The 12,284-nt window shown below is 42.3% G+C and overlaps 1 protein-coding gene across 2 annotated transcripts in view; it reads right to left on the bottom strand.

Moving 5' to 3' along the window:
- HERC2 (HECT and RLD domain containing E3 ubiquitin protein ligase 2) overlaps positions 1-11,607 on the bottom strand; it is a 211,145-nt gene extending 199,538 nt beyond the window's left edge. For both annotated transcript variants that reach the window (XM_054009114.1, XM_054009124.1), the window contains exons 1-2: positions 11,538-11,607; positions 10,347-10,460 (exon numbers count right to left, since the gene is read on the bottom strand). In XM_054009114.1, coding sequence (XP_053865089.1) covers positions 10,347-10,418 — 72 coding nt within the window. In that variant the 5' untranslated portion in view covers positions 10,419-10,460; positions 11,538-11,607. The remainder of the gene's footprint in view (positions 1-10,346; positions 10,461-11,537) is intronic.
- Positions 11,608-12,284: the final 677 nt, after the last annotated feature.

The following is a 12,284-nucleotide window of genomic DNA, read 5'->3' as shown; positions in this document are numbered from 1 at the left end:
AGAGGAGAAATTCAACTGATAGGGGGAGCAAATGCAGAAAGATGGCCTACCAGATTAGACACACCTGCCACCAATGGTCACAATCGGATGTGTGGCATTTAGGAAGCACTACATTAATGCACTACACACTCAGCAGCCCCCAGTAACCTATTGGTAATCTTATCTGCACAATTAAATTGAGGCTTTTACTCTGACTGGCACTAGGTTTACTTTTTAAGTTAGACGGTAAAGTGTTTGTTTAGTTTAATAGATTTTCTTTAGCCCAATTAACAACGAACTTAAAAATCTAATTTAGAAGCCTACTCTCCCTCTGTGCAAACTCCTATTCCAACTGTTAGTTATTCTCTCAAGTCTTGAGAGAAGTCCTGAATCCCCTCCTGGGCAGATGTCCTCCAGCAGGAACGTAGCAGCATCTAGGGGATCTAACTTTTCATAAACTCTATAGATCAAATCATTTATGCCAATTATTACGCTCCTTTCTAATCCAAACGGAAGACACACTGCTACATCATTTGCATAAGATCCTGAATCCTTACCATATTTTTCCATGCACAACCTCAATTGAAGTTTTTTTAAAAATGGGATTCTTTTAGAAATAAACAGGAGTTGGGTAAATTGTTTGGAATCAACTGTTTAGAGATTTGTTTGCCAAAATTCTCTGAACATGGCCTAGCTGATTAACAATCCATGCCAGAAGAGCAAACTGCCCTGTAGGCAGAATGAAAGTCTAAAGTTACTTATATGAACTTCACTGAAGCAGGTAGTGCAAGTAAAACAAAGCAGGCAGCAAAACCATCCCCATCAAAGAACTTAATTAAGACAACCTTCAAAGAAACATTTATATTGCAACCTGAAAAAATTATCAGAAACTACTAACAAGGGCCAGTTATGAAAGACAGGAACTACTCACTGGGAAGCACTCCAAAATCCCCAGCAGTGCAAAGGGGAGAGAAAAAAGAGCATTCTGCCTCTTCCTTGCAGCTGTATCATATTTTGCATCAACCCTTAAAAAAAAAAAAAAAAAAAAAAGGTGGGGGGAGAGAGGGGGAAAGAGAGGAAGAAAACATGACCTTTTAAAGAGAAGGGTAGAGAAGCAACATCCATACTCCCCTGTTCTCTCCAACACACTCTGTCTTTGCCTCTTTACGTCTGTTTTTTGTATTTCTCACCCTTCTGTGGTTGTTTTTTTTTTCCCCTTCGGTTTCCTTTTCCCAGTCTCCATGGGATCATACCTCACTTACTGTGAAAAGCCATAGTGAAGTGAATTACTTGTAACATTTGAATTTTACTATTTAGCTTGAGGACTAAGCGTGAAGCTTACTAGAACTGCATCAGTTCCATACTCCGCTACTAGAGTCCTAAATGATATTAAAAACAACGAGGAGTCCTTGTGGTACCTTGGAGACTAACAAATTTATTTGGGCATAAGCTTTCGTAGGCTAGAACCCACTTCATCAGATGTATAGAGTGGAAAATACAGGCGCAGGTATAAATACATGAAAAGATGTGATTTGCTTTACCAAGTGTAAGGTCAGTCTAACAAGACAATTCAATTGACAGCAGGATACCAAGGGAGGAAAAATAACTTTTGAAATGGTAATGAGAGTGGCCCATTTCAAACAGTTGACAAGAAGGTGTGAGTAACAGTAGGGGGAAATCAGATGTCAGAATCATAACATTCAAAAACCAGTAGGAGAACACTTCAGTCTCCCTGATCACTCAATAACAGACCTGAAAGTGGCAATTCTTCAACAAAATTTCAAAAAGAGACTCCAAAGTGAAACTGCAGAACTGGAATTAATTTGCAAACTGGACACCATCAGATTAGGCCTGAATAAATACTTGGAGTGCTTGGGTCGTTACAAAACCTAAACCTAATTTCCCCCAATACTAATTTTTGAGTTATTTAAAACTGCAAGTGTTTCTAAACCCTGTTGATGTTTGTAAGGCTCTTTTCAGAAACTGACTTTAAAGCGGAAATGACTGAAACCCACCACATTCGCTAACTTTTGCCTTTTAATAACCAAGGCTCTGATACTACAATAAGATCCTCATAGGTGGATGACAAAGATGCAGGGGAGCCTCACCAAATGCAATGGGATTCCAGGCTGACAAAGAAGTCTTCCCATACAGAACTCAATGTAAGAGCAAGATTTTAGGCATAACTTATAGCAGGTACAAAGATTTCAGACACGAGTGTAATTCTTAAAGTTTGTTACCCCTTTGAAAAAGTCACCTCTCACTCATATGGTTGCAAAAATAGCCTTCCAAATATGAAATGAATGTAAGCTGAAGCAAAGCTGTCTTATTAAGAAGAGAGCTCTAATACCTTGGCTGCTGCCCACTGCTTTCCCAAGCTACAGCAGACTTTTTACTACTGCTATCCAGTTAACAGAGCAGGATCTAAAAACAGTATCAGTATACGAAGCACAACATGCTCCCCTTTCCACTAGCTGGCATGGGAGGCTTTCCCAACTGGAGGTTGGGGCCAATGTCCAGGGGCAATATTCTGTATCTGGCTTTGACTAGTAGTTTTAGTTGTCTAGGCACTGGGTTTCTACTAAAATTGTTTAAGTTCTATGCATGAGGTAGATATGGACAAGAGAGGAAAGCAGCGAAGTAAGGCAAGACAAGAGAGCAAAAGACTGTCATAAGAGCGTGGAGGCAAAAGAAAAACCTGAAAATGTTGTAGGGAAAACAAGCCATGTTCTATAGTGGCTTAAAAAATAAAAAAAAAAAAAAGATGGGAGTGAAGTCAAGGGAAAAAAGGTATGACAAAATGTAAGAGATATGGCATGTTTAAAACATTTTAAAAATGCATTCAATAGAAAGGCAAATGACAGTGTTATTAAATACATGATAGATCAGTTTTATTCCTTTAATTGGTAGGGGGTGCCAGCACAGGTACACAAGAGTACACTGCATCAGGGTGCGAGCCTCCCAGCCTGGGTTCGCAGACTCATGCTAGAAGGGCTCACAATAGCCCTCTAAAAAGAGCTATGCAGCCATGGCAGCTTGGGCTCTCAACCCCACCGCCCTGTTTTCAGAGCCCAAGCTCCAGCCTGAGATGCACAGCGATTCTTAAAGCGCTAGCTGAAGTCTGTGGATCCAGGCTGGGAGGCTCACTCCCAGATGCAGTGTAGACATACCCTTACACACTTGACAAGAGGATTAGTTCTTGAGATTCAGAGCATCAGGTAAATTTTTTAAGCCCTGGTGATACAAGCTGTTTTGTCACCAATTTTCACACTTGGCTCAAATTTAAGGGAGAAGGGGACAAATATTTTGAAATACATCTAAGAGCATATGTCTGAAGTAAACGTGAATGACCTGTTACTGTTTATAGCTTTTTCCACATACCTGTATATCTCCCAGTACTGGCAAACACTCTACCAAAGGTGATTTCCCCACATGTTAAAGGAAAAACTAGAATGTAGTAAGAGAGAATATTCTATTTGTCTAATTACAAAATATTATATTTAAGAAACTTCAACAATCTAATTAAAACATTAGTAAACAAAGACAAAGCCATCATCTTAACAGTTTGATAATGACAAGTAAGCCAGAATCACTTTGCTTTGGAAGTCAGGCTTATACTACCAATGAAAGCCTATTATTTAGACTGCTAATAGCAACAGTAGTTCTTTCAGTCACACTTGGCATCAAACTTGGCTTCTGCTGGGGGAGGGGGGAGCGCAGGGGCAGGGTTTAATCTAAATGGCAGCCTCCACCACCGAGAAACAACAGATCATTCACCCAACGGAGATATTGAAACAATAACAGGAATTTCTAAACAGTGCTTTGAAAATTCTACATAACACACACAGGATATATCCACTTGCTAAGTTGCACAGGTGTGACCAGTGTTGCACGCACATAAGACATCACCACCTGGCCATTACTCCATCTAGTCAGCACTTAGTCTAACAGAGAAGTTTCAAAAGCCGATCTACAAAACAAATAAAATAAAGCCCATATGCCTTTCGTCCTTCCAATGCCACATGTGGCACTTCTCCTTCAGAAGTACAATTGAGGATGATCCAGGAACAGTAAGAATAAGACCTGAGCTGACAGTTTTCCTGGACTGTTTTAAAGTTTAATTTCTTGTTGCCCTTTAGAGCTAGAAACAGGAGCAACACACAATTGGGGAGTTTTTCCCCTTTCGAATGGGACCCAGAACTCACTTCTAGTTCTACAAGGTACATGAAAACTGTGGCGTTAAGACAATTTATATATCTTGATGAGATAATATAGGTTATTTTTAGACACACCTTAGAAGGTCTTTTTATTTCTCTCCCTTGGAGCTATATACACAGTTTCGTGCACTGAGGCACCTGGCTATACACACCCAGAAGGTTAAGAGAAATAATCCCAATAAGTTTTTTAGAACTCTACAATATTCCTAAAATAGTTCCTATGTTCTTTATGGTTGTACAGAATAGACAGTGTGGTATAAATAGGTTTCTCATTGCCACTCAAGAATAATGCAACTATCAAAAAACTCATGCCAACAAAATCTTCATGCCACACCACCTTTACACAGTGATCCATGTTCTCTCTTGCCTCCTCTCATATCACACATACCTGACTGAAAAACTATTTTGGACAGGGAGATAATACAACGTATCCTTCCTCTGAAAAATAGTTCCTAGTAGAAAAATAAGAAACATTAAGGAAAAGATTATCAATTCCTTTTCTATTCCAGTTAGATTTTTTTCTTAGCTTTTTCATTTTTAATTAAAGGTCTATTTGGACCCCCATCTCCCACCTCCTAGGCTCTATTAGCCCAGAAAACCTCTCAGCAACACCATCAGTGCACCCGAAGAAGAGCTCTACCAAAGCTCAAAAGCTTGTCTCACCAACAGAAGTTGGCCCAAGAAAAGACATTACAACACCCCACCTTGTCTCTAATATTGGAAAGTAAAGACACAAGGTAGGTGAGATATAGTATATTTTATTAGAGCAACTTCTGTTGGCGAAAGACACAAGCGGTCTTTCCATTGTTCCTTACAACAGTTGTCTTATTCTTATCTGCTTCTTGTGGCCTTCAAGTTGCTGGTTAGCTAGTCCCATCCAGTCAGCATCTGTCCTCCATAGTCTGTTTTACTAGGGAGATCTACACCTGGCTAGTAAATCACACACTTGTCTGATTTGCTTTGCCCTACACAGACCAAGAATCCACTGTAGATAAAAAAGAAATCAGAAAGCTGGTTTGTCTTAAGCACTGTTTGAGATCCGTGTCAACAAGACATACAGAAAGCAGAAATATATTTAATGTTATAAGAAAATGTAAAAATGAATCTACTTTAATATTATTTCATATACATTTCTCTAACAATTCATTATGTGTTTCTTTACCAGCTGTCAAGTTGTACTAAAAAACTGGCAGCCTATATCCCCTGACATGCTAGCCAACTCAAGTTACAACCATGGGGATGCCCCACACACCTGAGTTATAAGCAACACCCAGCTTATTACCTGAGTTAACTTTACAGATAAGACAAGCCCATAAAATAATAGTTAGCAGTAAAGACATATGGAGAAAGCATGTAACTACTTTCAGATTCCAGGTTCTCGTTTGCTAACCTGGCAATTAATAAAAGCCAAGCCAGATGAGGAGATCATCAAGCTCAGTACTCCAGAAAGCCATTATTACAGTTACTGTCTAAGCGGGAAGAGGCTGGATTTTCATAGGTGTACTGCTCCCACTGACTTCAATTGGAATTGTGAGAGCTAATACTTCTGAAGGGGAAAAAAAAAGTCTAGATTTTAAGTTGAAAACTTCAAATAACTTGATAAATATTCAGTATCTGGTGTAGTTAGTTTAGAACATCATTAATTTTGGTTTCAAATAATTTGAGCCAGGGGATATAGTGCACTAGAAACTATCTATCTATTTCTGACATGTTCTTTGGACTTCACTGTTCAATCTCCTGGTCAGCTATGAACACACATTTTGTTTAGGTAAGGGTCAGTGGGAGAAAGTTCACTTAATAGTGAACAGTGGGAGAACAATAGATGTATTAAACGACTAGTCATATTGAAATGAGATATAAAAGATGTATAAATAAGACTTCAAAATATTTATGAAGAGAACTTTGGCCTTGTAATGATCCAAGATGGCATCTACAATAACACTGACTAAACTGGTAGTGAGAGAGACAAGGAAAGAGAATAAGGGCTGGTCCACACTAAGCCCCCAGTTCAAACTAAGATACGCAACTTCAGCTACATGAATAACGTAGCTGAAGTCGAAGTTTCTTAGTTCGAACTTAAAGGTACTTACCATGGGCCACACGCAGCAGGCAGGCTCCCCCGTCGACTCCGCCTACTTCTCTCGCGGAGCAGGATTACCAGCGTTGAGCACTTCCGGGATCGATTTATCGCGTCTAGACAAGACGCCATAAATTGATCCCAAAAGATCGACTGCTTGCCGCCGAACCAGCAGGTAAGTATAGACGTACCATTAGATATAGCTACCAATAAAACTTTGCACATCTTTACTGAAAAGGTTTCAGCAGTTTACCTTCAAGAACAGAAAGGTTTCAGTTTTAGGATAACAACGGAACTTGTGCAGGTGATTTTATGTTCCTTGAAAGCTAACAAGAGAACATGCCACATTACACTGGCTTTGAACCCTTGGCAGTCATTACCCTGAAACAGAATTAGGGCACTTTCAACTAGGCTCCGTGCTGTATCATCCACACTGACCTCACTCATACCTTTCCAAACTTCACTAATTTATATTGGACCTTCTGTTCTGTACATGCCTGAAGTCCTATGGCATGGAAAAAGAATGGCTACACATGACCCATTTTAAACTAATTATTTGTTCCATAGTTATGTTTATATGGGCTATTTTAATGCAGTGGCACAAACTTCACACCAGGCCAGAGCAAAAAAGAGTTAATGATCTCCACAGAGAATGGGATTTAATTGACTTCAATCCACAATACTTGCCAGAGTTGTCAAGCTTGAAGTAACAGCCCATACAGCTATAGTAAATTATCAGCAGATAACAAAAGATATAGAACAAGGCAGGCCTCAGAAGCGTTGTTCTACCCAGAGGAAAGACATCCCCCCTCCTTCTTTAAAGGCTCAGAGGATAAGACACTAGGCTACCTGCAATCCTCAAGCCCTGCAATGGGACATGGGACTGCTTGCAACCCTTTGGTTCTCTGCTAACTACTTTTTCTAGATAATCTGTCCAACTTGCATTTTGCTGTGATGCTAGGAGTACCTTTCCCAGACCGGAAAAAGAGCTCTGTATGGCTTGAACGCTTGTCTCTCTCACCAACAGAAGTTGGTCCAGTAAAAGATATTACCTCACTAACATGCTGGTACAGACACTACTATTATTACACTGCATACAAGACTCCATAAAGCAATGATCCCCAAACTGTGGTATGCTTTTCCGCTCCCCCCCCCCCCTCCCCGAGGAGGCACAGAGGAACTTTCAGGTCAGCCCCCACAGGGTGTGGGGAGGGAGTGCCACCCAGCCCTGCTCTGTCCCTGGCCCCAGCTCCTGGGGGGTGGGAGAGTGAAAAAGTTTGGGAGTCCCTGCCATAAAGCCATTCTACAATTGTTTCATGTACAGGAGACAAAGGATGTCAACAAAAGTCCAGCACATTAAATAAGTGTGATCTCTCACCTTAAAAAGTGATACTTTTTTCTAAGTATCAGAGGGGTAGCCGTGTTAGTCTGAATCTGTAAAAAGCAACAGAGGATCCTGTGGCACCTTTGAGACTAACAGAAGTATTGGGAGCATAAGCTTTCGTGGGTAAGAACCTCACTTCTTCAGATGCACGAAAGCTTATGCTCCCAATACTTCTGTTAGTCTCAAAGGTGCCACAGGACCCTCTGTTGCTTTTTTCTAACTGACATGATTTTCATTATATCAAATAAACCAATATAAAAGCCCTAGAATTGGATTATTCCACCCAACAGCCAGTCCAGTCCAGCATGCACTAAGAAAGAAACAAAGCCAGACAGGATCTACTAGGTGAAGAACTTAAGCTATTTCAAGGACCCATCCATACACAGGATTTTTTTTTTTAATTGGAAAAAAAATTCAGATTTTTTTTATAGAGAGATGTAGATTTTTTTTTTTTTTTTTTTTGCTGGCATTAAACTGAGAACAGAGCCAGTGTAATGCCAGCAAAAAAATAGCTAAATTTAAAAAGACCAAATCAATATATTACTTTTCTAACAAAAGGTTGGGAGTAATGTCTGATAATAGTTGGAGACAACAACTCTGACTATTCTTCAACAGATTGCAGATGAAACAAGAGGAAACAAAGGACTGATTTTCACATTTAGCATCTGGACATCACAAACGGTACCTCTGTTCTCGGTTACTCTTATGTTTCAGGTAAGACAAAATATTGTTTTGACAACTTTAGATGTAACTGTTTTCTTGTCATGAAAAGATTTACCTTTTATTTACTGAAAATTAAGTTCCTTAATATTAGGAATTCCTCTTACTATAGCTCATTAAAGAGTTAACCATTACATGGATTCCCACAACAGGCAAAAGTACTTACTGCAGTTATAATTCATCCAATTGAAAAACAACCTAAAATTAAATTCAAGATCATAAGACCATTTTGTTGATAATGTTCTCCAGCAATCACAAAAGGGTGAGAGTATTAACAAAGAGACAATATCAAACAAATCACATGAGCAGACAAATTTGTAATCTCCCAATTCACAGAGGAAAAACAAACAGTTGAAACAAAAAAAAAACAAAAACAAAAAATCCAACAGCAAGGACATTACGCATTTGGCCAGAAAGAAAAGTCGCCACTTTCAACTGCAAATTTCCACTATTCTCTTGTAGCTGGCACTGCATGTTTGCGACCTATAATTTTTCTGCAGAATACTTAGCTCAAAATTTGAGCTCAGGTATGAAATATATGCAACTTGGCCATTTAAAAGCATCCATGTTCTTGCTTTAAGAAATAAAAAGCATCTTAGATATCATTCACGACACTGTTACTTATTAACTTAGCTAAAAGTTGTTTTTTTTTTTATTTTTTTTTTTTTGTTTGTTTGTTTTTTTTGCAGGTAGCAATGCAAGCTATTGGGAGGGAGAAGAGGAGATTTACTCTACCAATAGCCAACGTGAGTCCAGTCATCTCACAGAATTACACATACAAGGTTTTTCCAATGAATGCAATGTGAAAATACCAACCCACTAAAAGTTGCATGCTAGTAGTGAATCTGGTTTTGCTATACTTTAGATGGAAAATATTGGAGACAGAATCTCATCAGATTGCTGGCTCCTGAGGACAAAGTCTGTCTCGTTTATCTAAGCAAAGGAACAGCTAAATTCTAGGCTCAACTCTGCCATTCAGTCACTCTCTGCATAATCTTGGAAAAGGTCATTTGACTATGCCATTCCCTCAGTTTCCTCATCTGTAACTGAAGGATAATACTGACTGACCTACCTCAATGCCATTTTGAGATTCAATTCTTATGTATTACTTTGAAAATGTAAAGTACTGAAAAAAATATACATATTTGATTGACTGACCATTCCATCCCAAATACATGCTTTACTGACCCGAACCTCTACATACCACCACTAATTACAACGTGGATTTGAAAGCTAGAAACTATATCTTTATTTTCCATGGCTTTATCATGAGTGCATATGTTTTGGTTTTCAGTCAAACATCACAGATAAGAGTTATATATTCCATTTTCACAATAAATATCTGAACAAGGTACAATTTTTTCCACAGGTCAAAAACAGTACAAAGATTCAAGACAAACTTATCGGACAACTCCTTGTAGGAAGCTTTTTAACAAAGGGGGGGGGGGGGGAAACCACACACACGATTTAAGTCTCTACAAATAATCCAAGCAGAATTGCCAAGAAATTCATCTGCAAATTTAAATGAGTTGCTCCTACTCTTCAAAGTGTAAGTAACTTAATTCGATCAGATTTTCCTTAACCACAGTTTTTCTTCCATGTTATAGCAATCAGCTATAGATAGTCAGAGTAAACAACAGACTAAAAATATTTACAGTACTTTTTAAGATCACAGAGCCCTACATAACATAATTAAACATGAATCAGTGAATAAGACATTAAAAAGCAAAAACATATACTTCAGCTTGGTTTTAAACAAAATATAGACTACACTGAAATTAAAACTGCTTTTATTGCTTCTTTGAGATCAGTTCTCAGGGCAGCATGCTCAGAAACTGCATGCCATTTTCAACAGCATAGTTAGATTCTTCAGTTTGTTACCAATTGACATTTAAAAACATTGCTGATGTGCACACCAAATGCCATGATACAAAATACTGTCATAAAAAACCACAAGCAAAGTGCTTACCTGTAAATCTGTCTTCAGCCATTTGGAATCAAACCTAATTTGAGCAGCCAGACAAAAAGGTTCAGAAGACATTTTCAGTCTCCAGCCCTCTCCAGGCTGGCAGAGTGGCCAGACCTGTCAGTGCGGGGGGAGAAAAAAAAATCTAGTAGATAAAACAAGCTATGCAAAGTTATTCTTGGTAATACCAGAAGAATTCCCATTTCTTCTAAGGTTGTATTCATATGAATATGAATCTCCCTATCTCACATGGGAGATGCCACCCTGACAATGCATAAAGGGGGAGGAAAGAAAGAGTACCACCACCACTGTTCAGGCCACAAACCTTCCCCTCCCGATGATGGTGAAAACATCCTTTCTGATGCAGCAAAGGACACCCTCAGAGGCCTGGGCTGCTGCCTCTGCCCCTCACACCCGTAAATGGTGCATGAAATAAATAATTGATCCAGATTACGCAAGCAGTAGACAAACCCAAAGCTATTACCATTTTTACACACACACACAGATGGAGGGGGGGGGGGGGAACCTTCTATGATGCTCATCTCCAAAAGCAGCATCCTCTTCCCCTCGTCTCGTCACCTTCAAGCCCAGTCAAGGCCCGTTGTCACCACCCCCTACGTTGCTGCTCTAATTTGTACTGGAATATAGTCTGCGGGCCGAGGATCTGACCCCAGCACCAGTTAGTAAATGCCGTGCACCTCGAAACCCAGTTAGCTAGAAACGCTGCCCGGGAGCCCCAGGCTTCTGTGCAGCAGCTGCACCACCGCCACCATGGCTCTGCCGGTCCGTCCGTCCGTCCCCTCAAACGCCCCGGGCCACCTTCCCTCTCCCGTCCTCCATTAAATCCCACCGGGACAGGCCCCCGCCTTAAACCCCCCGGGCCGGGCCTGTCCACCTTTCCTCCCCCACCCATTACAACGCTCCCCTGCCGCCACTAACAGCTGCATAAACAGGCGCCCAAGCAGGACAGGGCTCGGGCCAGCCCCAGCACAGAGAACGGGACCTGCTCCGGCGGGGGGGGGGGCTCAGCTCGACCACCAGAGATCCCCTCCCCCCGCGCTCAACAGCGGAGACCCACAGCCCCAGGGCGAGGATAGGGACGGGTCCAATTTCTCCCCCCGCGGCAACGAGGGGCGCCCAGGCCCGTCACCCGCGTCCCTCCCCCGCGCGGACCGGCGCGCGAACTGCACCTACCCTCGGGGCCGTCCCCTCGCGCAGCAACTACCGTCCTCAGCTCGGGCTATTCTTCTAATCCGACTCCTCGCCCCTCCCCCACCCAATCCCCCTACGGCAACACCGGAAGCAGGAGGAGCCTGGCCCTCCGCGACCAATCCCGGAGCCGGCAGCCGGAGCCCGTCCACCAATCAGCGTGTAGACAGGAGGCGGGACATCCTGTCTCGAACCGGGCGGAGCCATAGAGCGGGAGGAGAGAAGGGGCTTGGCAGTGGCTGCGGGAGGGGCGGGGCTGTAGGGGGAAAGGTAGTTGGTGTAGCCCCTCCCACCCCCCGCTCCGCGTGGGCCCCACCGTAAAGCCGCTTAGGCGCTAAACAGCCTAGCGGGGCGCCGGCGGCAGAGCCGGGACGCCGAGTTACAGCCCCTGGGAGCTGCCGTGTGACGTGAGCTGGGGGCGGGGGCGTAACGGGTTCCCAGTGCCCTAAAGGGAGCCTGGTGGCTCTGGGCCTCTGGTTGGCAGCACAGCGGCTCCAAGGCCTCCCTGCCCTGGCTCCGACGTGTCCTGTGGCTCCTAGGCGCAGCCAGGGGGTTCCACGCGCTGCCCCATCCACGGGCTGCATAGCGCCCATTGCCTGGGACCCGTGGGCAATGGGAGCTGCAGGGCGGTGCCTGCGGGTGTGAGCAGCTAAGCGGAGCCTCCCTGGCTGCCCCTGTGCCTAGGGACCGCAGGGACACACCGGCCGCGTCTAGGAGCTAGTGAGGTGAGCT

The sequence above is a fragment of the Malaclemys terrapin genome, chromosome 1 (assembly GCF_027887155.1).
Source record: "Malaclemys terrapin pileata isolate rMalTer1 chromosome 1, rMalTer1.hap1, whole genome shotgun sequence".
In the NCBI taxonomy this organism is placed as follows: Eukaryota; Metazoa; Chordata; order Testudines; family Emydidae; genus Malaclemys; species Malaclemys terrapin.
This window is presented reverse-complemented; position numbering and strand designations above follow the sequence as displayed.